General features: G+C 44.9%; 1 protein-coding gene across 1 annotated transcript; it reads left to right on the top strand.

The window, feature by feature from the left end:
* On the top strand, window positions 1-23909 carry LOC120846202. Its single transcript, XM_040217894.3, has 9 exons — window positions 1-788; window positions 4049-4149; window positions 4748-4939; window positions 5214-5298; window positions 12950-13114; window positions 13206-13421; window positions 13509-13683; window positions 18637-18713; window positions 23354-23909. The coding sequence occupies exons 1-9, from the start codon at window positions 642-644 to the stop codon at window positions 23630-23632; spliced, it is 1437 nt and encodes a 478-aa protein (XP_040073828.1). The 5' UTR covers window positions 1-641; the 3' UTR covers window positions 23633-23909.
* Window positions 23910-24112: the final 203 nt, after the last annotated feature.

Below are 24112 nucleotides of genomic sequence, written 5' to 3'. Positions count from 1 at the left end.
CGCCCTTGCCTTCTGCTGTGTCCGTGACTGACTCGGCTGACCCTGCCCCACTCCCGGAGTGATCACGTGCCTCCGCCGTGCTCCCGCGCTGGCCTCCTGTCGCCCCTGTTACGCCTGCGCCCGCCCGTGTGTGCCCGTGAACTCTGTGTCGCGACTCGCCTGTGTCTTCGGCCCTCCACGGGCGCTTTCCGCCCGCACCTCTGTGACCACTCCCGGACCTCTACCTAATCTCACTTCTTTCTACTGATCTTTCACTCCCACCCCTCTCACCCAAAGATAGTTAGCACGACTCCCATCAGTGAGTCTACCGGTCTACAGAACTATCTCTTTCTTTCCAAACACCTTCTCTCGCCCTCTCTCTGTAATACTGGTCTACGGGTCTACTGCCTACTCATGTGCGCGTTGTGCGAGCCAGAGTCGGGAGAGAGTGGTTCCCACGTATCGGACCCGCTGGTGGAAAGGATGGAAAGACTGGAGCTTAGCATTCTGTGTTCCTGTGCGCGTCAAATACTTGTGTGCATTGTGGGAGCCAGAATCCGGGAGAGAGATGAAGTTCCCTTTGTACGGATTGCGGATGTCGGATTGCGGAGTCACAGAGTTTGTCACTTTCGTCGTGATTGGCATGTTGAAGACTTCGCGCAATGGACGTAATCGAGTGCTTGGTGGTCTACGGCGCACACAAGGTGGTGGTTAATGTGGGAGGAGAGCGGAAGCGACCCGATCTAATTAGTAGCCTTGCGCAAAAAGAACTCTTTCAGGGATTCGATCTTAACACAAGCCACATTCTGGTAAGCACATGGATCTTCCTTTTTTGTGCGATCAGTGTTGTGTGTGTTGTACAATTATGCTTTTCGATTTTTTTTTTTTATTTTGGCTGTGTCTACAGTGCCGTCCGACGGCACTCCACTCGCGCCAAGAAGTGCCTTTCGAAAGAAAGTCGGACGGCGCGTGTATCACTGGGAAGCTCGTTAACCCACCTGCGTTCACGCCGCTTCGCGGCGACAGTATGCGGCCGCTAATTACAAAACTTATTAACCCACTTGGCCCCGCTTCGCGGCGTCCAGCCGGCAAACCAAGTCCCGCTGTCCCCCATGGACCCGCGGAAAGAGAGTCTCATACCATTTTGTTTAGCGAAATTTTGTCGACAGCATTTTTTTATTTATTGTGTTAATTGTAAAAATTAAATGTAAATATCGCCAAATGCCTAAACAAAACAAAATGTTCCAAGAAAAAAATAAATAAAGTAAGCCCACATTGGGAATCGAACCTCGGTCCACTGCGTATGAGGCAGACATCTTCCCACTAAGCTACGCCACAGCTTGGATGAACTCGTTTTTACAATCACAGTGTCTAGCTTTACGTCTGACGGAACCCAAAATAAAAATTAAAGTTACATCCGACGGTACCCAAAATGAAAATTAAATTTATGTCTGACGGAACTTGACATAAAATTGGTTACGTCCTATGTAACCTATGCAACCTAGGTTTCGCTTTACATATGATACCATGATATAAATACAAAAGAAATGTGAATTATTACTGCATTACATCCAATGCAGCATTCGTAAATTGGATAAAATCTACCTCTATTCGTACCTCCAGATTTGTTGAGGGGGCTGGGGCACTGGTCTCAATGACAATTGCTGGATTGCGCTTCCCGCTCCTGCAAGTGAGGTTACCGGACGGCCATCCTGCCGGGAGACGATTTGCGGTTTTGGTAGCGTTCCGCTGTGGTTTTCCAGCATGCTATAGACACGTTTTCTACTCGTTCGTTGTCGTTCGCCAAAGAAGTTTTTTAAGACCCTGTGTACCGTTGAGACTTGCCATTGTGAACACGTGGAAAATTTTACGGAAGCGCAGTGCAGCAGGAAAAAGCCACAACTCGTCGAAAGCAAGTGTCGTTGGTCTCTACTTTTTTGCACAAGTAAATTGAGCAAAGCTTCCTTGGTACGCCGAGTGCTGCATCTTTGTGCGTTTGCACGCTTGGATACCGATCAAGAATCGACACCGCACCGAAGTTCTGAAGGTGTGTCGCTCGTAGGTGCCTTTAGATCAGTGGTTCTCAACCATTGATGTTTCGCGGACCCCTTGTGGATCGGCGGAGATGATGGAGGACCCCGTTCGGGGTGAGGGGAGGGGGAAGGTATAGGGTAACTATAATAATAATTGAATAAATATATTTCAGTAAGGGCTTGTGTAAAGTAGACCTTTCTTACTGGCATGCACACGAGGAAACTCGCCCAAAAACTGAAACATTTCTTCTCGACCTGGAAAAAAAACTTTTATTGCCGGGCTTGACTGATGAATGCGAACCCCCATTTGAGAACTACTGCTTTAGATCATATATATATCAGCCACGGAGTTCTGGATCGTCCAGCGGCTTCCAGGAGTTGCTATCAATAAAGGGGGGGGGGGGGGTGGATTTGCAATTGCTCCTATGTACTATTAACCATGGCTGTGTTCCAAATCTGCTCTAATGGATTTTGTGGGAGCATGAATAGGGCAACGTTGTGGAGCAAGGAGGATTTTCGAAGGCAAAAGTACAAGACGGCGAGAATGAAAATCTTTCAAGTGCGGCCGATATGGTCGTATGCAATCTGTTGACCAATTACAATTAGGCGAGCCACGCTCAAACGTCAAGTGCAATTAAGTAGGTTGATAATGAGCCAGCACTGATCAGTGATGAGGAGCTGTTGTGCACGGTATTGTGTAAATCATCTAAGGACGAAAAAAAAAGACGTACCTGGCCCCCCTCTTCTATCGCCAGTGGATGCTGGATTAATCTCGTTTCTGGACCACAAGGGCCGCAAGTATACAGTCGTCAGAGTAAAGTGAGACACTGATTCAGAGGCACATACGGCTTCACGCACATTGCACTCGCAAAACACATTCACATGACGTCGGTTCTTGGTCAGTATCCAAGCGTGCGAAGACACAGAGGCAGCACTTCGGCGTGCCAAGGGAGCTTTAATCCTGCCGCGAGACCGGCAAAACTTGCTTTCAACGAGTTGTGCCTTTTTCCTGCGACACTGCGCTTTCGTAAAATTTTCCACGTGTTCACAACGGCGAGTCTCCACGGTACGCAGAGTCTTAAAAGCTTCTTCGGCGAATGACGACGAACGAGTAGAAAACGTGTCTATAGCATGCTGGCAAACAGCAGCAAAAGTCTAGCAAAACCGCAAATCCTATCCGAGCAAGATGGCCGTCCGGTGGCTTCACTTGCGCTGCAGAGAACAAGTAGGGAGGGCGCGATCCACCAATTGTCAGTGAGATCAGGAAAATGACGAGCACTGACTACATTTTTTCCCTCAGAGGCTGACTGCCAGCGACTCACGCTCTCTCCAGACGTGACAAAATTCACGCATGTGCATTAATGTTCCCCCCACCTTTCCCCTACAGGACATTGTCAGCACTTAATTTTTTTCTACGGAATAAATTCAGGTCGGACTCTTTTTGAACGCCCCTCGTGTAGTGCTGATTACCTCATCTGGGGAATCTTTAAACCCGGGCAGCATTGAGCTACACTTTCAATCACACAAAGGTGGCTGCAATTCTCAAGCAAATGGCCGACGAACATATTGGCAATGTTTCCAGTGGCCTAATAATTTGTAGGCAATATCCACTTTTATTCAGTTATGCTTCAGTAGCATAGTTGTTACTTTATTTTGTTTTAATTAGGGCAGAACAATTTAGTAGACTTTCACGAAGCTTAAGCTCCATTAACCGTCGTGCTTTCAACCTTGTAGGTTTGGCAGGTTTTAAAGTGCGGGGAAGAGATAAATTGGAATAGAATTTGAAAACAATTTGCAGTCTGGAAGATTGAAGGTAGAATATATGGTGCTTATGAGGAAGATGAACTAAGCTGATTAGGGAGAACAGGAGGGCAGCTGCTATTGTCTGCTTTGGACACTTATGATTAGGAGGCTGCAACAAAAATGTGGCATCTGTAGAGTAGAGATGAAGAGTTCCATGGGCCCACTTGTGCAAATGGAATATAACTTATTTACCATCATGCTAATTAGCTGCTGGTTATTTATTTGTTTTTAAGATTTACCATGCTGGCTTTGACACTGATGTCGACATGACCGAAGATGTTGTTCTGGAGAACAGAGCACGCATCAAGATCAGGATGGACGAGGCACAGTTCAGGTGGGTTAAAATGCTCACCAAGACTGAAGCGATGAGGTCTAGTTTGCTCAAGCCATGATGCTCATGGCAGGGCTAGTTTTAAAAGAGCTTGCCAAGGAGAGGCATGTTTGACCTCTGAAAAGCAGTGGAAGGTGGGATTATGAAGGAAACATTATCACATGTTTTCATATGCTCTGCACAGCACGTGCACATTCTGAAGCTGTCGGGGTTTTCAATGGTTATGTGAGACATCTCCAAGCGGGTTGATAGACTTCTGCTACAAATTATACTTGTTAGAATTTTCAGGCCATCAGACATAATTATTTCAGATGAGATTTAATCCTTTATGCTAAAATGTTTGAGTGGAGGCTTTCAGGGGCATTTTTATGAGCTGGATTGGTGCATATACCAATTATGCTCGGGGACAACTCAAGAACGCATGGCAAGGGGAGAAAGAAAGAGCACAATGAAGGCCAAAGGGGAGAGGAGGTTTCTCCTCTGCCTTCAGCTTTCCGTGTGCTTTCTCTTTCTTCCCGCGTCCTGCATTCCTAGTTGTCCCCGAGTATAGGTATCTATTTTGACAATATGGCTTATATGTTCATCATTGTGGCATATCTAGGGTCATGGATGTCGTCAATCAGGAAGAACATGGTCCATCTAGAGCTCCGCTGAGGGACCTGTCGGAGTACAGGTTCCCCCAAGTTCCGCTGGACATCAAGCAATCATTGGCAAAGCACAAGAAGGGACTCAACCTGAAATCCAGGAATCGCATAATTCAGTGGTTGTACCACGATTTATGCCAGTACACTCTGTAAGTTAATTTTGAGCTGAATTGACTTTCTTTCTATAAGAGCCCCCAAAACTAACTTAGAGAGAATTCTACTGGTCGTTTTGGTGCGCGCCGAGATTTCCTCGTCTTGACAGTGCCTGTTACACTGGGTGATGGGAGGGGTAGTGGTCCTGAATGAATTGTGTGCGCCGTCAGGTTTGTTCCAAGGGCACCAGTAGTGCCAATGTCTGGCACTTTTTTTCCGTGAATGATAACTGATGTTCCTCAGCAATTTCGTCTGCTCTTTTTCCTACAGGTATCCAGACAAGCTGTATGCAGAGGCTGCCAAGGGGCTTATTAGAAATTTCCCCGTCCTGGAGGACACCACAGGAACCAAATGCGTGAGTGAATAAATATTGTAATGGGTTGCTTGCTGGGCTGGTTGGTTGAATGACATAGTGAAAAACAGTGCAAACAAAATACTAGACACTAAGTAGAAGATGGACACAGGACATACTCTGACTAGCAAAAGTCAAATTTGGGGGTTTTACGTGCCAAACCTACGACGGGCATCTGGCACGCCCCAGCGGAGGGCTGAGGATTAATTTGGACCACCTGGGGATCTTTTGACGTGCAACCGAAAGCTCGGTTACACGGCGCCTCCTCTGCAATAAGCCTCCGTCATATTGCGGGCACCTCGGTCGGTATTCGAACCCGCCACCTGGGGTACATTGACTAGCAATTGAAGGTTTACTGGAACTTTCACGCGAGCACAGTGGCCCGTGCAAGTACATGCTCTAATTCTTCTTTCGACAGAGGTAAATGTGAATAAAGAAAGAAGAAAATTTGAAAAAAGAATGTGAGAAGAGAAGAAAACTCTACAGCGGCACAAGAAAACCTTAGGCCCAAATGATGCATTTGCACCACAGTTAGGACCATATTGGGACGTTGTGAAACACCCCGATATGGTCCTAAAATTAATAAAAAAAGACTTGTAGAACTTTTTTTTTTTTTTTACAATGGCATGGAACCCAATAAGCTCATGGACTGTGTTCACACCGCGTTCAGGACGCATTTTTTACCTTTACGGATTGCGTGTGACACTATACTAAGGACGTTCACAATTGAAAAATTGTAGTTCCCTGTTTGTCAGATGCACTGACGCGACACTGATACAGTGATCGTGTTCTGGTCTACAGGCAAGCATTCATGCCGCTTCCATGATCTCTCTCTCCAGCTTGCCCCTCTTGCATCCCACCACCCGGGTGTTGTCCAACGCAGGGGAACGCCCATACTCCCTCCCGTGTATAGGTATATGTGAACTGTGGCCACTGCCAAGCGAGGCCGCTTGCACGTGCAGTCACTCGTTCAAACAATGACTGGTCTTTCCAAAGTAGACCCTACCACAGCTCAAAGGAATCTCGTAGACGACCTCCTTGACACAAGGCACAAACTGCTTGGCATGCCTTGTATCAGAAGAACCATTCTTAGGTTTGGTCTTGCTTGACATCACGCACAGTGGACAGCTTGCAGGAGGCCGTGAAGGCAACGTTGACGTTGAATTTCGCTCTTACGTGCTTCAGATTATGCAAGATTCTGTGAACATAGGGCAGCACTTCAAACTTGTTTAGCCTTTTAATAGTTGCTGTGTCGGGATTTTTCATCATCTTAAGCAGGGATTCAGCCACCCCTCTCACCAGGAAGGAAGGAAAACCCGAAAGTTCCAGGCAAAGTAGCTGACGGTCGAAGCTCTCACGTACAGCGTGGGCGCAGGACTTTTGTAAAGCCGAGCGAAGGCATAGGTTGGCGATACCTAATTTTACTAATTTAGAGTGCCCCGAGTTTAAAAGTTAAAATGGTCTTTTTGGTTTGCGGCGAGCACATCCAACAGATGTGATCAGAACCATTGAAGGACAAACGTAAATCCAAGAACTGCAAGAAACAGTCCACCGGCAACTCTAGCGCGAAACGTAAGTGGCTCGAGCACCGTACGAAAACTTGTCAAACAGACTGAGTGAATGAGTCCAGGCGAGTTGCAGAGGGTATGCTAACGAATACGACCAAGTCATCCACATATGTGCAGATCTTAACAACAGGGACGTTGGTTCCTGTTATTAAGTTCGACCGCATTGTTTCACATGCTTTGACCGACGTCCCTGTTGTTAAGATCTGTAGATATGTGGATGACTTGGTCGTATTCGTTAGCATACCCTCTACAACTCGCCTGGACTCAGTCGCTCGGTCTGTTTGACAAGTTTTTGAACGGTGCTCGAGCCACTTACGTTTGACGCTAGAGTTGCTGGCGGATTGTTTCTTGCAGTTCTTGGGCTTACGTTTGTCCTTCAATGGTTCCGATCACATCTGTTAGATGTGCTCGCCGCGAACCAAAAAGACGATTTTAACCTTTTGACTCTGGGCACTCTAAACTAGAAAAATGGGGTATCGCCAACCTATGCCTCTGCTCGGCTTTACAGAAGTCCTATGCTCACGCCGTACGTGAGAACTTCGACCGTCAGCTACTTTGCCTGGAACTTTAGGGTTTTTCTTCCTTTCTGCTGAGAGGAGTGACTGAATCCCCGCTTAAGTAGATGAAAAATCCCGACATGGCAACTAGGAAAAGGCTAAACAAGTTTGAGGTGCTGCCCTATGTTCACAGAATCTCGCATAATCTGAAGCATGTAAGAGCGAAATTCAACATCGACGTTGTCTTCACGGCCCCCTGCAAGCTGTCCAAACTGTGCGTGATGTCAAGCGGGACCAAACCTAGGAATGGTTGTTCTGATACAAGGCATGCCAAGCAGTTTGAGCCTTGTATCAAGGGGTCGTCTACGAGATTCCTCTGAGCTGTGGTAGGGTCTACTTTGGAAAGACCGGTCATTGTTTGAACGAGTGACTGCACGTGCACGCAGCTCGCTCGGCAGTGGCCATGTTTCACATTTACCTATACACTGGAGGGAGTATGGGCGTGTTCCCCTGCGTTGGACAACACCCGGGTGGTGGGATGCAAGAGGAGCAAGCTGGAGAGAGAGATCAAGGAAGCGGCACATATACTTGCCTGTAGACCAGATCACGATCACTGCATCAGTGTTGTGAAGGTCTTTGCTATAGTGTCCTGAACGCGGTGTGAACACAGCCCATGAGCTTATTGTGTTCTCGTGCCATTGTAAAAAGAAATAAAAAATTGTACAATTTTTTTTGTTGCACGTTTCACAACCTCCCAATATGGTTAGAATCGTGGTGCGATCGCATGATTCAGGCCAAAAATTTTCTTGTTCCGCTGTAGATTTTTATTGTCTTCTCACACTATTTTTCCAATTTTTTTTTTTGTTTGCATTTTTTGGGTTGAAAGAAAAAGAAGAGCATGTACTTGCGCGTGTCACTGTGCCCGCGTGGAAGTTCCAGTAAACCTTCGGTTGTTAGTCAGCGTATGCCCTGTGTCTGTCTTCTACTTTTTGTCCCGCCTTTTTTATGCTGTTTTTCACTATGTTGAATGAATACTATTTTATTTGAATGTATTAGCTTTTTCACGACTCCATTGAACTTTACACATCTCCAGCTCACTGCTCGCCCTCTTGCAGCGGAAACAGGAAGCACTCTAGCAAGTGTCCTCCGGCTGCTCCGCCCGCAACCAAGGCGTATTTGTTTGGGACCTTGTCTTGCACCGAACCATTTCTGAATGTAAATCGCATTATTGGTTGCTGTGTTCCAAGGTGAACGAAACGTGCCTAGTGACTGGAATGCAAAAGGATATGCATTCTTCAAATATGAAGGGCTCTGGCCAATGGAACAAATACTGCTTACATGGAATTTTTCAATCTTTTTATCCTCTTTCGACCTAAATGCGAGAGAAAGTGCCATACTTATATTCATTAAGTTCATCAACAAGCGGAAAAAAAAACAAGCCATGCAGCAGTGAGTGTGGTGACAAAATGTTTTTTTTACGGGTCCATTGTTTTTAGCGCTTTTCCCCTCGGAAGTATGGATCACCACCTAGCCCAAGTGCATACCCTTCGACAAAACAACTCGTGGGCTCCAAAACTATCTCTATTGTTGTCATTCCTCTTTTCAGTTGAATCAAGTGGTGTGCGGAACATGTGTAGGTTTGAAAGAAACAGTCCTGAAAATAAATTGCGGAATTTCTCACATTTGAAAATTGCAAGGTATAGATTTATTATCAATGTCTTGATATTCATAATACCAAGGTATTGATAAGGATAGTCCCAATTTCCTGGAGATTGATAGCAGTCCAGAGAATAAAAATTATTTTAAATTATAGTAATAGGTGGAGTTTTTCATAAGTTCTGTACCTCCATCTATTACATTGCAGGATGTGGTGCTCCCAGCCGATGGAGAGGACACAGAAATCTTTTGAGTTCGTCGTACAGTAGCAAAATCGTTCGCAGTTTGTGGTGATACAGTTTAACTTTCACCAAACGTTCACTTGTGCGAGGCAGTTTTCAAAAATATCCATCTAAACTTGTTGTCTTCATATATTGTTCACACAATCTGTAATCACCAGTCTGACATTTTTAATTCCAGGAGATTATTTCAACACAATGTTAAGGATGAACCACCTCCGCCATTGTTTTTCTTTTGTTTAATAGGGAGTTGTTTATCAATAGCATGACGTACGCAGCGAATCCCAAACTACAGTGAAACCCGTTTAGAACGAACCCACGTACAGCGAGTTATTGTCAATATCTAGCTCACGAAAAATTTAAATAAAAATGCACGTAAAAAGTACTTCTTATAACGAACAATAGATTGGCTATATATAGGGTTCCGCGTTTTCGGTTTCTATTTTTTTTCAAAATTCGGCATACTTTTTTTGGTGTTTATTTTAAAATTGAATTTTCGTTTTTTTTCGGCGTATACCTCTGCCTAAAAAGTTTATCGTTTCTTTTCGGCAAGTATAAAATAAACACCAACGGACACCGGATCCGATGATCCTTGTACGTAGCTCTGATATTTGTGATCACTCAAAGAATAACGGCACAGATACAGTGAAAGAGAAATGGACCCTTTATTTGGCAAATGTGTGCAACTGTGAAAGAAACAAGGAAAAAAAACAACACAGAAGTACAAACAAGTCAGATATGAAGCCTATGCCCAAAAAACATGAAACTTCCTTCACCTTCTGTACATCAGGATTATGTGATCTTATTATAGTACACGCACATGTACTTTCCCAGGTCCTCCTCCTTGATCTGCACTCTTTGTTTTTTGGTAATATGACCCTGAGCTTCGAGAATGCACTCTCAACGCTGACACTGGCAGGCTGAGGAGATGAACCGCTGCCTGAGCCAAAATTGGACAATGAACCGATTGTGACCTTCAAAAGAGACACGGTGCGACGTTTTGAGGCACAACACAACATGCAGAGCTAGCATCAAGTCAGTCTACCTTACAACGAGTTTGGAAACACGTTCGGTCATGGCGAAGTCATGGGGCATTTCGTAATTCATGTTACAATCGATGATGCGCACATTAAACCAAAACATTGTGATGACATTCGTGTATCCCATACATCTGGACACGTTTCGATAGACACTGTCACTCCACTTTCTCGCCACGGCTCTGCGGTTCGACTGACCTTTTCCGGTTAAAACTGAATTTTAGAAAATGGATTCGGCATACTTTTATAGTTTTAAACTGAAAACTCCGAACCCTAGCTATATCAAACTTTTCCCTCCAGGAAGGCTCCCAAAAACGCGCAAACAATCGTCTTCTAGCCTCTTCCTCCCCCCTCCCCAAACAAAAATAAAAAAAAGTAGGAAAGAAAGTTCCTAAAGCTCAAGCCCCGAACAAAGTTGAGCGAAGTGAAGCAATTCAGAAGGAGAGAAAGCTAAAAAAAAACAAAAAAACTGCACGCACGCAGAGAAAAAAAAATATTTTCAGCCCAAAGCGGTTGCCCACGAAGAGAAGCGATTCAGAAGAAAAGATAAGGTAAAAAAAAATCTAATCGCATGCAAAGAAAAAAGAAAAAATTCAACGCGTCATTACAAGGCAGAAGCGAAAAGATGAGAAAGAAAGAGAAGCTCTCGCCTTATAATGAACGCATTGTGGAAGTTCGTTGTAAATGGTTTTTGCTATATTGAACTACTTGCTATATCAAACTTGTTGTATCGTTTCCTGCTGTTCGTTATACACGGGTTTGACTGTATTGGTGGTCTTGGAGGCATAGGCGTGATGAGAAAGGGAAAAATTTTGTTCCTTGCGGACAATTATAATGCAGGTAACAGTGCAAAAGTTTGTTTTTCAAGAATTCGAAGCTTCGCCATTTCGCTCCTTGCGAACACGATAGCATAGAGCAGGGGTGGCCAGGTTGGCAGCCTAAGAGCCGCAAACAAAACCTCGAAACTTCCAAGAACCGCGGGGGAGGGGAGAGGCTATATTTTGTTTAGAGCAATAAACGAAACTCAAACTACTTTCAATCTATCCGAGTCAAAAGCAGTCTAGCTGTACGTAAGGTAGGAGTAGCACAATACTACCAAACTGCAACCTGTCTTTCGATTTAAAACGCGTTCAATATCTTTTTGGGGAGAAGCGCTCGTGTGACCGAAAGGGAGGCAGGAAAGTGGCAGGGGGGGGGGGGGGGGGGGGGGAGCCGCGAGCCACATTTTAACACGCGAAGAGCCGCAGCTTGGCCACCCCTTGCATAGAATCTCGCCTCGTCCACCGCGCTCCACCACATGGCCACATCAGTTGGCTGAGCAAGGAGCCTTAACGTGGCACCACTGTGTTGTCGCATGCTTCAAAAAGAGAGGGATCCAGATCACAAAATACCAGAAGCAGTATAGGATCTTAGAAGCTGTCAACAGGATCACTCTGCGCTCGTTGGCAATAAGGCAAATATAGCAACGTAAGGGCCGATCGCTGATTTTTTCCCACATGGGAACATGTGCCCTTGTTTGTCTAGTTCTACCTCCTAGAAGCGGTATTACTTTGTGTCGCCTAGTAAACCCAGAATACCAGCAAATCTCGGCAACTGCACCCACCTAGCATCTCCAACCCTCCCTATGTCCACCATTTTGGAAATCGGTGGCGCCACCTATAGACCGTTCAATTAGGGTCATAGCAGAGACGGTAATAGAGAGAGAAAATGCCCTCCCCCTCTCACCCCGCATGACGTCTGCTCCGCCGAGTGGGCTGTACCTATCATCCGGCTGGCATGCAAACTCTGTTTAAAATAGCGTCATTTTGGAAATTTAAAGTGCAGATGCGCAGATTTTGGTTTGCCAGTTATCGTGTAATACTATGCTAGATAAAAAGACTAACAGGGTCAAACTGCGCTGTTACCTATGTGCAAATAAAAAAAAAAAGGAAAACTGTGTCAGATTAGCCGGTCTCTGGTGAAAAGTAAATCCGGTTGCTGTACCTTTTTTACTATACAAAGTTCGTACTGTTGTAGGCCTTTAACGGCCATGAGTGGAAGTCCGAAATGATAAATAAAAACATGCTCTCCTGCCGCAATACACGGAGTAGTTGAAGGTAGTACTGCCGGCTTACTCAACTGCTATTTAAGTAACAGAAAAAAGATATGCTAGTTGATCATTTACCAAAATAGAACCACATAGAGCCATAGGCTGATTTTGTAGTAGCCATAACTATTCTAAGAATGCGAACCACTTCACAACAACAGCCACGAGCGAGAGTTTGATGTTGCGTACAGCCCGCTGGTACAGCCCAAAGATGGAGAATGGCAACCTCCCGGTTTGTCATCTGCTAGCGGAGTCGGGCACGTGCCCTCTCTCTCATTTTACCCCGCCGAACCTGCTGAATTTCCCGGATGTATGGAGAGGGCGCTCCTGTGGAACAAAATGGTGCTGCCCAGAGAGTGCTAAATGGAATGGTCTATATAGTTGGAGTCCCGGATGGAGGGCGCGGTAGTCGGCGAAAATGGCAGACGAAAGGAGGCCTGTTATACAGTTTCGGTTTCAAGTTTTAGCGTGAACCATGTGTGCTGTATATTTTAAGTTTATTTTATTATTGTTTTTTCAGCACTATTATTTCTGCAGCTGTTTGAGATTCTTTTTTTGCTTGTGCACGCAGGACTCTTGGCACGTTGCCTTGCGTTTCAAAGCAAAACGGGAGCGCAAGAAGCTCCGGGATCAGGAGCGAGCTGCGGAAGAGGGCGAGGAAGAGGCACCAGCGCGACCGAAGCAGCAGAGGGTGCCGAGGACTCCTTGCCCAAAACGCGTGATCAGGCCTGGCACGGTATGAAGGATTGTTTGAGAAATATTATTTTAAATTATATTATCAAGTGAAGTTTGACACAAATTCTGTACTTCCATTAATTATATTGCAGAATGTGGTGCTCCCAGCGGATGGAGAGGACAAAGAAAGCGTGGACGGCCATGTGCTAGAAATGCAAAGAGAACTCTGCAAAACCAGGCCCAACATGGTTTATGTGGCCGACGCCATGGCGAGAACGTTCGCCTCACGGCGACTCTGGGTGACGACGGAGCACCCGACTGTCGCCGCTGTCCTCTCTATGTACCCAGCGTATCAGCTTGGTACCATCGTGAGTACTATTGAGATTGAAAACTTGGGTGCCAGAGAGGAAGAGTGCCATTGTGTTGACTGTATTTGGTTTGCTTTGGTCCTCTAGCTGCAGCAGGAGTTCACTGCTGCTACAGGAAAATCAATCCAGGACAGCCTCACAGCGGCCCTGGCAAGGAGCAGCCTCCGGATCCTGGAGGCTGCTAGAGGGAAACGCCATCTCGGCGAATTTTTTGAAGACCTGGACCGCAGGATTGCCATAGACGACGACGGTCCATCTGATGGTAGGAATTGATCAAAGTAGTCAAGGTGGACAGAAGGGATATGGATTGCAGGAAACTGCAGTGCTCAATGTCGCTACGTGCGAGTTTTAAGAACGAAGAAGAGGAATACTGATTGGTCTACACAATTCTGCTACCTGAGGCCAGATTTACAAAAAAAATGTCTTATATTACGACATCTTAGCTAAGAAATTTGTAAGTTACGAGCATTGTAAGAGGCGAAATCGGTATTCACAGACGCATTCTTAGGGGAGAGGAGGAAGGCGCCGTTTTCGTTCAGGAAAACTACAACTTCCGGCATCTCGCCAGTCTCTGAACACCGCAAGAGCAGACTGTTGCTATGGTGATGGCATCTTGAGCGTCCCAAACAGCCAATCAGGAGGCTTACCGTGCTGGTGCAGACAAGCATTTCGAGAAAAACAGAGGCGGCGCCAGTCGCGGCATGCTCGTCTCATTATGCTTGTTTGTTTACTGTGCTCATGCAGTATGATGCCGGTACCTACCGAAGGGGAAACGGTCTCGAATGCTCAGTTTTATCGAGGCCAAGAAAAGATTTGTCACTGGCGCCATCAAATGACATTAAAGCAAAAGGAGACGGGCCGCATTTGCTTACTTAGTCATGCGCAAGGAAACCAATTTTCACATAGTTTTTCAAGAACTCGTGGATCTAAAAGGACGTAGGCGATATTGAAAAAGGGACTGCATCACGATCATCTGGTGGGCTAGTTGGTTAATCATATTGTTGAATTAACAGCGCAAATACGACAGGAAGGAGAGATAAGGGAGACAGGATGGAGCGCTGAACTAACAACTGACGTTTAATAAAAAGAGAAAGAGGATGAAGAACCGAAGAATGCTTTTAAAACATGCATAATGAAAACCTGCAAAAACATATGCTATAGCTTGAGTTGCCTGAAAATGAATTGCTAAGAATACCAAGCTTTAAGCTGGTCGCTTAAATGACTTGTTAAAATCGATTGAGTCCTGGGACGACGTGAATAGAAATTCCGGTAGAAAAAAGAAAGAGGAAGTTTACGTTTAAAATATTCACTGAATCTAAGGACCGTTAAAGATCGCGACTTAAAAAGTAAAGTTCTTTTTGTGACAAGGCCACGGACGGCGCGCTTACGCAGGCATCCCCACAGGACAGAATAACCTGTGCCTCGTAGAGCTCGCAAGTTCGTCGTTCCCCTAAACGTTTCAGGATTTTTTTTTTCCTGAACAAGGCGGAGCACTGGCAGTCCCTGACATGTATAACAAAGTGGCCTGATGGCGACGACTTTAGTGACACGGCATGTTCTCTTAGACGATCGTTGACACACCTTCCTGTCTGACCCACATACACTTTCCCACAAGTAAACGGTACTTCGTAAACGACCGCACATTGGCATTCGACGTATCTTTGTTGATGTCGAACTCCGCGAGTTCGACATCAACAAACGGTACTTCGTAAACGACCGCACATTGGCATTCGACGTATCTTTGTTGATGTCGAACTCCGCGAGTTCAACATCAACAAAGATACGTCGAATGCCAATGTGCGGTCGTTTACGAAGTACCGTTTACTTGTGGGAAAGTGTATGTGGGTCAGACAGGAAGGTGTGTCAACGATCGTCTAAGAGAACATGCCGTGTCACTAAAGTCGTCGCCATCAGGCCACTTTGCCATACATGTCAGGGACTGCCAGTGCTCCGCCTTGTTCAGGAAAACAAAAATCCTGAAACGTTTAGGGGAACGACGAACTCGCGAGCTCTACGAGGCACAGGTTATTCTGTCCTGTGGGGATGCCTGCGTAAGCGCGCCGTCCGTGGCCTTGTCACAAAAAGAACTTTACTTTTTAAGTCGCGATCTTTAACGGTCCTTAGATTCGGTGAATATTTTAAACGTAAACTTCCTCTTTCTTTTTTCTACCTTAATTTCTATTCACGTCGTCCCAGGACTCAATCGATTTCAACAAGTCATTTAAGCGACAAGCTTAAAGCTTGGTATTCTTAGCAATTCATTTTCAGGCAACTCAAACCATAGCATATGTTTTTGCGGGTTTTCATTATGCATGTTTTAAAAGCATTCTTCGGTTCTTCATCCTCTTTCTCTTTTTATTAAACGTCAGTTGTTAGTTCAGCGCTCTATCCTGTCTCCCTTATCTCTCCTTCCTGTCGTATTTGCGCTGTTAATTCAACAATTTGAAAAAGGGAGTCGCGCAAAATGCTCACAAATCTGCCCACCAGACATAACATGGATTGTGGAGTCGTAACGCAAGGATGAATGCTCGACCTGCCTGCCCGTTTCTACATACTACATGCTTCAAAAGAAATCTGTATGGCATTTATTTGAGCTCTATGTCGAATGAAACGACGCATCCAATGTGCTGGACCCTAATACCACTTTGCGAATGCGTCCACTACCAACACACATTACCCGGGACGCCACCGCAGTCCACCTTTTTAGAAAATCACTACCGAGCGATGGAGGGGACACTTCTAATCACCAAATCAATATCACGCTATCCATACGAGAACGGTCCACCAGGTCCGCTCAAGAGTCATACGGGCGGCCCCTTCCACTGATTCACTATGGCGCGTCTAGCCGTCTCACCCTTCTAGGCCTTGTAGGACAAATTTGGTTGCTAGGCTGAATCCTGAGCTATGTCCTGAGAGCGTATTTTTGCATCCTCCTTTCTCTTCTCTTGCTGCTTGAAACCGGAACGCACGATAACATGCAAAACAAATGGCCCTCGCTTGTACCTTAAACTCTTCGGTTGTCGCGGGATCACGGCAAGGTATCCAATTGACGTGCAGCCATGTTGACTAAAAAGTTAGTAAGACACCTTGGAGGTTGTTGTAGGACTTCATCGCACATCACACAAATTATACGACAATTTTGTTTGGTGAATACGGATTTGTTCTCAAGTTTCGTTGTAGAGACTTTTTTCATTGTGAGATCGTTTTGTGAATCCAGCCTCTGCTCTTATTGGAATTTCAGTTAAGCCGATCTACTTGGCCTTAGATTTTTCATTGAGTCACCCGTATCTTGTGATAAAAATCCCCTCAAGCTACAGCCAGCTTATGCAACCATTCAATCACTGTCATATTTGAGTCTGTGCCATATTGTGACAGGATGGATGCAAATGCAACAGCACTGGTTTTATACCGCTCCCTGAAATTTCTCTGGAGTGTGCTGCAGAGCCATTCAAATTCAAGTGTCGAGTAACAGGTACCAGCCGTCCCGAGTCTTTTAAGTTTTCTGCCCGTCTCCCGGCAGCAGCCAAACTGGCTAGGCTCCAATTCAAGTAGTCCAACGCACCCGCCTTAACGGACCTAATCAACAAGTTGTAAATATGCCATATCTCTTGGATTTGCAAGCCAGCAAACATTTTCAGTTTGGAGACTGGGCAACGACTACGCGACCTACCTGTCTGAATTTTTCATGCTACAATCTTACCTTTGCGAGCATTCTAAAACTTTGTTCTGAAAGCTCTTGGTTGGTCAGTTCAGCATCTAAATCAAGGCTGTACTATCAGATTTAATGCAGTCACTCATGTACACTTCTCACACTGGCAATACATTTATCTTGCCACCACATCGTCCAGCATTATGAAAATGACATTCACTTTCCTCCGGTGATTGGTGTTACATTTTGTATTCAACATATTTTTGTCATATTGATGGCCTTTAAAGGGATACTTCAACGAAATTTGAAATATTCCCGTCGTGTTCAAAAATAGGTTGAATATGATCCACAATATCCGTAAATGACAATCGCACGTTTGTATTTTGATCCTGGTGGCTGTATTTTTCGTTATAAACGGCCCACTCTGGCAAGCGCTCGGAGAAGGCCCAGCTTAGAGCACGTGACATCCAATGCAATCGTGACGTAGGTCGTCTCAGGACGAGCAAAGCTACGGCGAGGCTGACGTCGAGAGGATGGCCTAGTCGTTCCAGCCACCGAAGCGGCTGCTTTTGTACGAATTTTGAGTGACGGGTTAATCTTCTATAGTCTTCTAGGGGGACAATAGCGACTTCTGCGACACACAAAAGGGATTCTCGAGAAGAGGGGAGTTCCTCCTGCCCCCCTTCTCTCGTCGTGGCCGGAGTCGAGACAACCTCTGTCACTAGCTGTCAAGGTTCCTAGACGAGCATTAGAAATGAGGCGTTAGCGACATCCACCAGGTGCTCATTGCTAATCGTTTAATTCGTTTTAAAATTCCTTTTCGAGACTTTTTTAACAAGATATTGGTATGTTCCATGTGATACTGCTCTTTTGAACACATATAGACAAAAAAATGAGCGCCGAAATTTCGTTGTAGTATCCCTTTAAAAGTAGGTTTCTTACGGCAGCTACTGACAACATCCAGTACATCTTAACTTTTACGAAAAAGCACAAAAAAGCTTCCAGTGCGGCCAAGCAAATGGAACAAAATTTTGTCTCTTAGGATGGCACATGGAAAGGCTTACTTGTGGTTTTGGGGAGCATGGGACCATGAGGAGTGGAGCAATTCACGTGACTTCCAGCGTTCTAACCACAAAATCTTTTTTTTTTTTTTTTTTTGGTGTAGACATTTGCAGAGCGCTAGTGATTGCACTTCTGGTTATCATCTTTTGGAAAGGTGTGGCACCCCACCATACTGCATGAGTGCCTTGGTTTCGATTTGATCTATTTGTTATAAAAATATATATGTAACTGCAGTGAAAACTTTGATATGCAATGTCCTGACATGAGGGTTTATTGTGTCGCACAAAGAAGCGAATAGTATCTTTGGTGTCTAAGCTAATATGACTGAACAGTTTTGCATTTCCACATTTCAATTTGATTGATGTGTGCACAGGAAACAGCCAGGATTTTGTAATTTAATTTTAACAAGGGAACTTTTTTACACTGTTCGACTTTCGAAATTTCTGCAGCCTCATTTCTTGTTTGATTTTGTACTAATTGTCTTTGTGGCTTTTGTTATTGCAGAAATGTTGACCAAAGCCGCACTGTGTGCACTGCCAGCTCTGGTCAAGGAAAGGAGTGTGGCATTCCTCCGGCCAAGTGTAAGTTTTGGAGACCTGCTTGCCCCTTCAACAGCAACCTTACTTCATTTTTCAATTTTGGGGATATGATGGAGTTGGTGATCATAATACACGAGATATGATTTGTTTTTCGGTAGTGTTTATAGCTTTGAAGATATCAGATGTCAAAGGTTTATGTCGGCGACACGGCAAAGCTAAAACTAGCGGCGTAGCACATTGACATCACTGATAATGAACTGCGCGTTTACGCCGTGACGTAATTGTGATCCCGTGGTAGCCACGACTGACTCCGTCACACGAGAACTTTTAAGACTAATTAAGCAGCACATTTCTTTTTTATTTTACCGCTCTGCTTCGTGTATGTGCACCAAATACAATAAGTGTTAGTGTGTATTTATAAACCTGCTGGTCTAAGAGCGAATTCGACTGTTATGAATAATAGGACGTGTTCAGTGCCAGCGCAGCGTGTGCAGCATGGCTCTATTATTTGTTAGTTGCTTGCGCACAGCAAAGAAAAAGAATAGGAGACAGATGCTGCTCACAAGCAGGTTAGCTGGCTACCTGCCATCAATCAGCGACTGTTTAGGTGCCACAAATTTTACGTATTTCAAGATGTTTCCATAGGCGTCCTACACTTATCACATACTTTAAGAATTTTCCTAGGTGTTTTGGAGTTACATAGTATGCATAGTACGTAAGTCCGAAACAATTACGACAAAGTTGAAGTAGAGCACGACACTGTTAGCGCGAACAAGTGATCGCCGGTTATTCCAGTTTTTGTCTTAGAAACCAAGTGATATCATCAAAACTTTTTATTGCAACGGAAATAGCTTATTTAGGTCTATAATATAGGTGATAAAATTTCGTAGTCGCCAATACTCTTTCGAAGTAAAATGCAAAAATGTGCCGATGTCGTGTTCGCGCTAACAGTGTTGTGTGTATGTGAGACTCGCACAATTTCACCGATATAAACAAGCGCCGTTCGACTGTCGGCCGCAGCAACTCTAACAAGCGTACACTACTGGGGTGGCATGGCTGCGCCATTTGTGCCATTTTGCGCCAGACGCATTTGTCTGCGCCATCCTGCGCCATGTTGCAGAAACTGTGCCACAACCAATACCTTGCGCCATTATGCGCTAAATCACAAAACATGCTTCAAAAAAATAGTATTTTGTCTTGGTTTCGGTTTTTATCGACTCGATTGGCAACAATGAGCGTGTTTAGCTTGGTCGGCCTTGCAATCTTTTGTACTATTTATTCTTCCTGTGTATCCCGAGTCGGAAGCGCGTGAAAAAACTCGCATTCTTAGCGCTACACAACCTGCGACTGGATTGTTATTCTTGAACCATAAGTGGTTAAGAGAGTCGGCCGAGGTGAGGTCGAGTCGTTGAGCGTCAGATTGCCGGAGGCTCTGCGGCCCAAGATCCGGACGTCAGCCAGTCGAAAACAAATGAGCAAACAATTCCTTTTAGTACTTCATTGTTAGAACTTGGAACCTGCATTCCCGCAAGATAAATCATGATTTGATAGAATTGAAATGCGGTCCGATCCGAAACCTTGCGGGCCAGCAGCCCTCACGCGAGCGGTAGATCTGCTCGGCATACTTTAACCTTGCTCATGCTTATCGCTTCAAATACGATAACTCTGTTAATCGTAGCCTGCTGCTTCGATATTGAGTTGCACAATAGGATAGACTCAAAATTCGTTGCCCTGTTCCTCCGTGCAACTGCACGTCCGTTGCTTACGCACGTCACGTGGTTCGCACATATAATTATTTTGTAGAGCACTTGTGGGTTGTGCGATAAGCAGTGCTGGTTTGCATTTTGAGCAGCTGAAAGCCACTCAGAAATTACCAACGACACTATCTTCAGAAACATATGGTACTTGCTTTTTGGTTCTCATTAGGGCTCACAAAGTTTCAAGTTTTCGCATCTGTTACACTGTTATCCCATTTACCTAGGTCTCTAACTACTCATGTTCATTTATGCTGCTAAGCACAATTGAAATTTCTCCCGTGCTTGTCTAAGGCACAAGCTGAAGTGCAGTGAAAACTGATCTGAGTTGCTCCGAGCCTGCTCTAGAACATAGTTTTAGCTGCTCCCCAACCTCCTCCAAAACAGCTGTTTCAGCTGCTCCCAAGTACATTTTAGAAGTTCCACCCCTGCACTAGGGTGCCTTCATGAGCACACATGAAGGCACCCAGCCTTCATGTGTCTGCTTGTGAACAGCATCTGTCTCCCATTCTTCCTTCTTTTTGTTCGCGAGCAACACACAATTATACCGATACAGCCGCGCTGCACCTGCACTGCACGTGTCCTATTATTCATAGCAGTCGCTTTACAAGCGGAAACTTTATAAATACATACTAACACTTACTGCATTTGATGTTCATTTACGAAGCGGAGCAGGAAGAGAAAAAGAAATGAGCAGCTTACTCTATGTCTTGAAAATCCTCGTGCAACTGAGCCGGTCATGCGTATAGCGGGACCGCTGGATGACAATTGCGTCACAGCGTCGACGGCATCTCATTATAAGTGTTGGCAACGTGCTACGCTGCTAGTTTTGGCTTCGCCAAGTCGCCCACACGAAACTTTGACATCTGATATTTACAATACTATACACACCACCGGAAAAATTATATCTCGTGTTTCGGGGTCGCCGACTTAGTTAAATTAATTGTAACCCAGTAGTCGTAAAAATAGAATGGAGTTGCTTTTTAACAATTAGCAATGTAATTGGAACAGGACATTAATACTCTTTCATAGCTTTGAAGCCTAATATCCCGAGAGAAGACCCATCCCCTGAAATATAGCCCATCCTTATTTTCTGCATGAATCTCCATTTCTTAAGGTGGGCTAAATTTTGCACACTGAAGGTTAGCTCACCCCCTATTTTCACCTAATGTGCCCTCAGTTTTGAGTGGGCTATCTCGGGATATTGCGTTACATTCGCGATTCCAGCAAAACGGATGCCGCCAAGCACTCTGTGGCTCTCCTGTTGGGCGACTTTCGTGGCTGGATATTGCCGGTGCGGTAGCAAACAAAATGGATTGACAGGAGTCCAGAGATTTTTAGTTTGTACCTCAATGTTTACTAGCAGTTTCACAGTACTTAGCAGTGCGGTGGAGTCAAAACAGATTGTATCCTCCAATCATTTCTCCAGAAAAGCCCAAGTTTCCTAAGCGCTCTGACGACAACAAGCCGTCCCCGGCTTTGGGTTTGTGGAGCAAGAATCTGGTAAATAAAAGTTAAAAGGGCTTGTGCACCTTGTGGTGCTTTTAAAATAAAGACTACTTGCTAGTTGATAAATAATTTGTATATAAGAAAGTTAGTAAAGTGATGGACTGACACCACATCTCTAGCTTAACTCTAAATTATTTTGCGGAAGGGATCAAGGGAGTTGCAGCCAAGGGAGGGTTCGAAAATTGCTTCCCCTGAGTTTGGTTGTGATGAATTAGCTAGTATCAGGCCGGTCGACGCGCTGGCTACCCTTCTTGGTCACTTCTCGCCGCGAATGCCCCTCTAGTGCATTGAATCACTTGGGACTTGAACCAACGTCAAGTTTACCTTATATTCTGAAAAAGCTCTTCTGAGCAACCTCTTCACTTCGCCCTCTGCATACAATCACTGTTTGAGTAAAAAAGGTGGGGCAGGATTTCACAAGCTTTAAATAGTTTTCTCTTTTTGCGCTTAATCTTCTTATTGAAGTTTAAAACTTGATGCTGTGTATGTGTGTGTGTAAAAGAGGGGAAGGCAGTAAAACTGGTTTCTTACTGGTTACAAGACATTTTATGGCGTGAAATGAAGGCTAGGGAAGCTTACTCCAGCCTTCACTAAAAAGTTGCGGCACAGCCTGTTTCCTAATGTGCTGGCTCAATCTAAGTCTTATCGCCCGTGACGTCACGCCACTGGTAAGCACGCAGAACCTTGAATGTTGATTTTGGCATCAACTGATTATGCATTTTCTCAATAGCTATGCTGAGTTTAAAGAAACTGAGTAGCGGGCCTGGAAGAGCAAAGCCTGGGTATTTAGAATAAGTTATTAGTCTGGGTAGCTCGAAAAATTGGTGGAGTACCCTCTTAAGAATGTATTTACGTAATGTTGTATGCTTTATTTGTTGCTTTTTTGGAATTTAATATCTTTGTTAAACAAGCATATGTTTTCATGGGGAGAAAAATGTTTGTTCTGGGGAAGTGGAAATCTACAAGGTTGTAGTGATGCAAATGGATGTGCTTGGTATGCAGCAGCTGCCCAAAAATTCTCTGTTAGGCTAGTTGCTTATATGTTTATTCATTATAAACACAAGCGCCAAGAGCAAAAACGAGGGAGAGTGACCACAAGCGCTTCTTTTGTGTACTTCTTTCTCTCTCATCCTCGTCCTTTCGACTTATAATGACAGCTGACCTTCTAGAGCACCAATTAAATGTAGTAGGATGGTAATGAAGGTATGCAACAGCACACATTTCACTGTGGGATGTTTTGTGTTTTGGTGTCATGGCCAGAATGCCATCTCATGTAAGGCATGTGGGGATGCAATCTGCGTGTTAATTTTATAAAATCAGTCTAAGGGCTGTAGTTAAAAAGAAAACTGCAATCTCAAGAATTTTATGAACTTCAGCGCCTCTTAACATAATTTTGTCTTGTTTCTACACTTTTTTTAGGACCCTGCAGAACTTCCAACATATCCAGCTGTGGGCTACGAAGGCAGCAGCATCTATGATGCCACCTCACTTGTTGTGTCTGTTGATGAGCTGCAAATCGCAGAACCAACTCTTCTGGCTGCAGTGAGCACAATGACTGCGCTGTATTGGGCGTTGAATATGGAATTTCCTCCAAAGGCGACCAGAACGTTTCAACTCTTGTCCCATATGATAGGAGTTGACAGTGGGCTCGTGGCCAGCCCCCTTGTGCTGATGGCAATTGGCATAATCAATGGCTAAGCTGGTGCTCAGTTTATTTCAAGAATACCTTCCACATGCTTTTCCTGGGATATTGAATAAAGCAACAAAATGTGGTACAAAAATGGGACGAGACATCTTTCCAACTGGCAGCAAACACATTTATTGCTGGTCCATCTACGACAACCATCGCAGCGGATACCCAAGGAGATAGGGGAAAGGAGGGGAGGATGAGGAGGAAGGAACATGTTTGACCCACAGCTACCGCGGTAGCCGTGGCGACAGCCTGCTTCAGAAAGATAGGTAATGATAGGCGGGGTGCGGGGGAGGGGGGAGGGGGGGGGGGGAAGGGAATGAAGGAACTGACCTCGAAGTGGGATGAAGGGGGAGGCTTCTCTAAGCTTTCTAAGCTGTAGTTGTGGACAAACCAGCAAAGATGTCTCGTCCCGTTTCTGTCCCATTTTCTTGCTTTCCTCAATATCCCATAACTCGACGAGCACGCTCATTTTATCAAGTTTCTGC

This window comes from Ixodes scapularis, unplaced genomic scaffold, assembly GCF_016920785.2.
Source record: "Ixodes scapularis isolate PalLabHiFi unplaced genomic scaffold, ASM1692078v2 PGA_scaffold12__126_contigs__length_90152505, whole genome shotgun sequence".
Classification (NCBI taxonomy): Eukaryota; Metazoa; Arthropoda; class Arachnida; order Ixodida; family Ixodidae; genus Ixodes; species Ixodes scapularis.
Note: the sequence above shows the minus strand (reverse complement) of the source record. Positions and strands in the feature narration are given on the sequence as shown.

Bases quoted from the DNA above. Each gene is read 5' to 3' on its own strand.
- LOC120846202 (XM_040217894.3), top strand. From the start codon at position 642: ATGGACGTAATCGAGTGCTTGGTGGTCTACGGCGCACACAAGGTGGTG. The intron at 789-4,048 runs GTAAGCACATGG...TTTGTTTTTAAG, and splicing joins TTAACACAAGCCACATTCTG to ATTTACCATGCTGGCTTTGA. The intron at 4,150-4,747 runs GTGGGTTAAAAT...TGGCATATCTAG, and splicing joins ATGGACGAGGCACAGTTCAG to GGTCATGGATGTCGTCAATC.